This window comes from Octopus bimaculoides, chromosome 1 (genome assembly GCF_001194135.2).
Source record: "Octopus bimaculoides isolate UCB-OBI-ISO-001 chromosome 1, ASM119413v2, whole genome shotgun sequence".
NCBI classification, from domain to species: Eukaryota; Metazoa; Mollusca; class Cephalopoda; order Octopoda; family Octopodidae; genus Octopus; species Octopus bimaculoides.
The window spans coordinates 110282506-110287915 of record NC_068981.1 but is presented as its reverse complement, the minus strand read 5'-3'; the positions used below and the strand labels follow the sequence as shown (position 1 = coordinate 110287915).

Genomic DNA, 5410 nt, shown 5'->3' with positions numbered 1-5410 from the left:
AACATCAAAAATATATGAATTTTCATGGGAGTTATGGCCGTTATGTATAAGAAAACAAATACTAATGTGTGTGTTTGTGTGCATGTGTATGTGTGTGATGGGTGTATATATGTATAGATATCTGTATGCATGTATATATATATGTATATATGTGTACATATTACATGTACATCTATATATATATATACATCTACACATATGCATACATATACATGTATGCATATAGATCTATATCTATATATATATCTATACATATACGTGTACATATACATCTATATGTATACATATACATCTCTCTCTTTCTCTCTCTCTAAAAGTATCTGTCATTACAGTATCGAAATGTGATTACTTCAGTTAGTGGAATAACGTGTACATATACATCTATATGTATATATATATACATCTCTCTCTCTCTTTCTCTCTCTCTGAAAGTATCTGTCATTACAGTATCGAAATGTGATTGTTTCAGTTAGTGGAATAGTTTCATTTTTAAAGTGAAAGTATTTGACATAAGTGTTTTTGTTTCACTTTTGACACGTAATACTTAAATAGTGGAGGAGATATTATGTTGCCGTGTGCTCGAACTCTGCAAGAAGTTAAACATTTTTTTTTTTACTAAAACACAACTGGAACCCTAAGTAAGGCATGTGTAAAATTTGAATGAAATTGGTTGCATAGTTCTCGAGTTTTAGGGATTCACACACACAGACAGACAGACAAACAGACAGACACACATTCTCATTTTTATATATATAGATTGTGCAATCCTTTCTATCATCAAAAGCAAACAAAACTAAATTTGGTCTAAACATATATTACTGCATGTTTTAGTTTGCTTTACATAGATTCGTAGGAAACTAAATTCTTTTCCCCTTTACAATAACTGAATAACAACAACACCAAGCATAGTTGTTGTTCAGTATTTTATTTCTGATACCGACATATATATTAATGTATATTAAAAGCATATATGGTTACATCAACAAACACATGAATAATGTGAAAGGAAACTACTTCCTGCCAGTTAATATTTTATAAGTTACTGCAAGCACTAGCCTTTATTCAACAAATCTCCTTGTCAAACAGTTTACTGATTAAAAAAAAAGAAAGTTCCTTATAGCATAGAGCTCCTTTTACATAAGACATATTTCATAAGACAAAAAAAAATACTTTAATAAAATATGAAGATTTCTAAAGATGTCTTTTATTAGTATTATAACAAAAGAAGTAACAGTATTTAATATTTTTAGTTCCTGTCAATGATAAAAACAACATTTACCAAATCAATACAAGTATATGACTGAGCTAAATGTTTCTATTTTAAAACATATTTTGAAATGAAAGCAAATGTTTACAGAAATCTAAAACTTAGTTTCTTTTGTATAGGTCTGTTTTACACTTTAGTTTAACCAATTTGTTTTTTTAATTATCTTTTCCTGTATAGAATTAGGCTGAGTTTGAAATCAAATTCATTATATCACTCTGTGTGTGTGTGTGTGTGTGTGTGTGTGTGTGTGTGTGTGCAGACATGAATGTATCTGGGATGGTTAAACACACAAAGATCCTCAACTCCTTGACTAAAAGAAAGCTATCTAACTAAATGGTAAAGCTTTACTGTTTAGTCAGATGACCTCCTTCTGTGTCTATAATCTGGTCTACTGCAGCTGGAATGCCCCCCCCCCCAGTGAATAAGCATATAACCTCCCCTCAAGCCTACCTGACACTTCCTCTCACTACTCCTACTGTGTACTGTTTAAGCCCTGCACTAACCACTGTCCAATCCTTCATCTCCAGAATGTTAACTCCCTGAAATCCCCATCCTACTTGTATTTTCCCAACTTAGAACTGCTTAAATTAAATATAAATCGTATTAACCTTCCCAGTTTCATGGGGGCTATGAGGATCACAGTTATAACTTGTACACACATGATGGAATGCATGATGAATGAGGCTTCTAAAACTTATCTTTGCAGATTTAATTGACAGGCTGATTATGCATATGTTCATTCAAACTACTGAGACTTTTACAAACTTTGCTATAGCAATCACAAGTAAGGATCATATCCCCATTTCAACATGGAAACTCTCAGATACATGTTTAAAATTAAAATCTGCTTGAATGCAACAAAACTGCAATTTAAACAAAGATTATTAGTTCATAAAAAATCTAATTTATGGCAATCTTTTAAAATTGTTCATATATGATGCTCAACTATTCTATGCTTAAAAGCACATGTTCGAGAGTAGTTAGGATTTCCCACTTGTTGGACAAGGGAAGTTATGTTATAAATCTCACCATAAAAGAGTAGCTTATGATTTTGGGCTGCATCCTATTTTAACCAACTGTTTTGGCCATATTACAAGGATCTAATGAGAAAGGACTCAATATATATGATGTAAGACCTAGACACTACAGAACTATTCTTTACTTTGTCATCCTGTTACACAGGAAAATGTCTGCCTCTTGAAACACTATATCTGGAAAGAATCAAAATGTTCGATGTACTTTATGTATGGAGCGCATGATTCAGTAATGTAGAAAAGAGTTTTAAGAACAACAGTGTCATGGGCACCAATCTTATTTTCCAAAAAAATCATAGGAGCTCCCTAACTACCGGTGTAGATTTTGAAATACAGAAATGATGTTCCTAATTTGAGCTTCAATCTCTTAATCTATCTTCATATTTATCTGTATAAAGAACTGAGATATGTAAAAGAGCAAACAGCTTTCAACATACACTGGTCTAAGCTAATACAAAAGTTTCACTTTTCTTACTGTTTATAGTCAAACCAAAAGTTTTTGCAGCAGCTGGAAAACTGTGTACAGTATGTTACATTCCAGAACAGAATCAATGGCAAAAAGATCATGTACTAGCTCAAGCATTGTCTTGAATTTTGCCTTGAATTACTACTAGTTAAAAACTTCTCATTAAGCATATTGTACATTCCATTGTATAATAGAATCCAAGACCAAATCATCCAATGTGTCTACTTCTGACAATAATAAGAGATGGTTCACATTAAATTTGGCTGTTAGTTCTAGTAGGTTGAGCAACTGAGCTAATGGTTCCTTGATGGTTAGATACTGACTGTTATTCTTTTACTAGTTTCAGTCATTGAACTGTAACCATACTGAGACATTGTTTTCTAGTTTATCTTTTATCTATTCCAGTCTTTGAACTGTGGCTATGCTGGGGCACCACTCCGAAGGATTTTAGTCAAAGAAACTGATTCCAGTATTTATTTTTTTTAGCTTGGTAGTTATTCTGTCAGTCTCTTTTTTTGTGTTTGTCCACCACCATCACCACTGGCAACTGGTAGTGGTGGGGAACAAACACAAACATATACATGTATACATATATACATGATGGGCTTCTTTCAATTTCTGTCTACCAAATCTGCTCAAAAGGCTGTGGTCAGACCAAGTCTATAGTGAAAGGCTTTTGTCTAAAGTTCCACATTATGGAACTGAACACAAGACCATATGGTTAGGAAGCAAGCTTCTTATTATGCAGACTCACCAGTTTATTAAACCTAGTATTTATTTTATTCACTGGTACTCATTCTCTCGATTTCAGAGGAATGAAAGGGAAAACAGATCTGGGAGGGATTTCGATGGAAACTAGGGATAGATGAGTGGTTGATGAGAGCTGTACAAGCCATGTAGAGAGATGCTACCACTAAGGTGAGAGTTGGCAATGAGTATAGTAAAGAAATCAGGGTACAAATAAGGATTCACAAAGGATCAGTCCTCAGCCCCCTTTTGTTCATCATAGTCCTCCAGGAAATCACAGGGGAATATAAGATAGGCTGCCCCTGGGAACTCCTCTATGCTGATGACTTTGCTCTAATTGCTGAATCACTACCAGAACTTGAGAAGAAGCAAGGTCTAGAATCGAATGGCCTTAGAGTTAACCTAGCAAAAACCAAAGTCTTAGTAAGTAGGAAGGCAGACAAACCACAAATACTTCAGATAGATAGCTCTGCTCGGTCTATAGAAAAGGTGTAGGTAGAAACTCCACAAGATGTACTTGGCGTAAGCTATGGCTACATAAAAGGTGCAGCAATATTAGAGGAAGGTTAACAGGGAAGGTAGTTTTGTGTGTGGAAGGTGCACAGGTACAATTAACACTGAAAATGTACAGAAAATAGATTTCATCAAATGCCAGGGGGGAAAACTAGAAGTAGCCGACCGCTTCCGTTACTTAGGTGACCAGGTCAGTAGCAGAGGGGAGGGGATGCTCCGAGAGCATAGCTGCTAGAATAAGAATAAGCTGAGCAAAGTTCAGAGAGCTCCTACTTCTGCTGTTAACAAAGGGCCTCTCCTTCAGAGTGGAAGGCAGACTATATGATGCCTGTGTGCGAACAGCCATGCTACATGGCAGTGTAACATGGGCCGTGACTGCTGAGGACAAGTGTAGGCTAGAAAGAAATAAAGCTAGTATGCTCCACTAGATGTGTAATGTCAGTGCGCATGCACGACAGAGTGTAAATGTCCTGAGAGAAAAGTCAGGCATAAGAAGCATCAGATGTGGTGTACAAGAGAGATGAGTGCATTGGTATGGTCATGTGATGTGTATGGATGAGGACAACTGTGTGAAGAAATGTCGCACTCTAATGGTGGAGGGAAGCTGTGGAAAAACATAGACCAAGGAAGACATGGGACGAGGTGGTGAAGCACGATCTTTGAGTGTTGGGCCTCACAGAGGCAATGACAATGACCAAGACCTTTGGCTATATGTTGTGCTTGAGAAGACCCATCAAGCCAAGTGAGATCATAGTCATGGCTGATGCCAGTGTTGTGTAATCGGCCTGTTAAAAGCACCCTTCAATTGTTAGGCAATATGCTGTGCTTGTGAAAACCTGTCAAGCCAAGTGAAATCATAGTCATGGCCAATGCCAATGCTGTTTGACAGGCACCCCTGCTGGTGACACATAAAAAGCACTGCTTGAGTATTGGCCTCATGAAGGCAGTGACAGGTGACTAAGACCTGTTATATTTTCTGCTTTCTTTTCTGCACAGTAAAATATTTACTGTTTTTAAAATTCAAGAAAAATTTCCTTTTTATTTATTTTTCAATTAAGACAGTTTCCAAATGACTCCCTTTTAACTGAGGTTATATTAAAACAAATAGTTTCCAATAACATTTAGTTTATTTACATATTTTATTAAATAAATACAACAATTCTGTGTTTATATGTGAATACATATTTTATGGATAAGTGGGTGTTTGTGAACATATTTTATATTGATTCAAACTATCAAGTCACTACTTACCACTGCACTTGTTGATGACAAATGTCTTTGGACGTTGTCCAGCTTGTCAAGCTGTAATTGGGTTACTGTCTTTTCTGAAATTATGAATAAAAAAAAAATGTATATCCTGTGTATGTACGCATATATATATAT

General features: G+C 35.4%; 1 protein-coding gene across 1 annotated transcript in view; it reads right to left on the bottom strand.

The window, feature by feature from the left end:
• Positions 1-5410, bottom strand: part of LOC128248329 (heparan sulfate 2-O-sulfotransferase 1-like) — a 196647-nt gene that overhangs the window by 37605 nt on the left and 153632 nt on the right. Inside the window, exon 2 of the mRNA XM_052969312.1 lies at positions 5279-5352. Coding sequence (XP_052825272.1) covers positions 5279-5352 — 74 coding nt within the window. The remainder of the gene's footprint in view (positions 1-5278; positions 5353-5410) is intronic.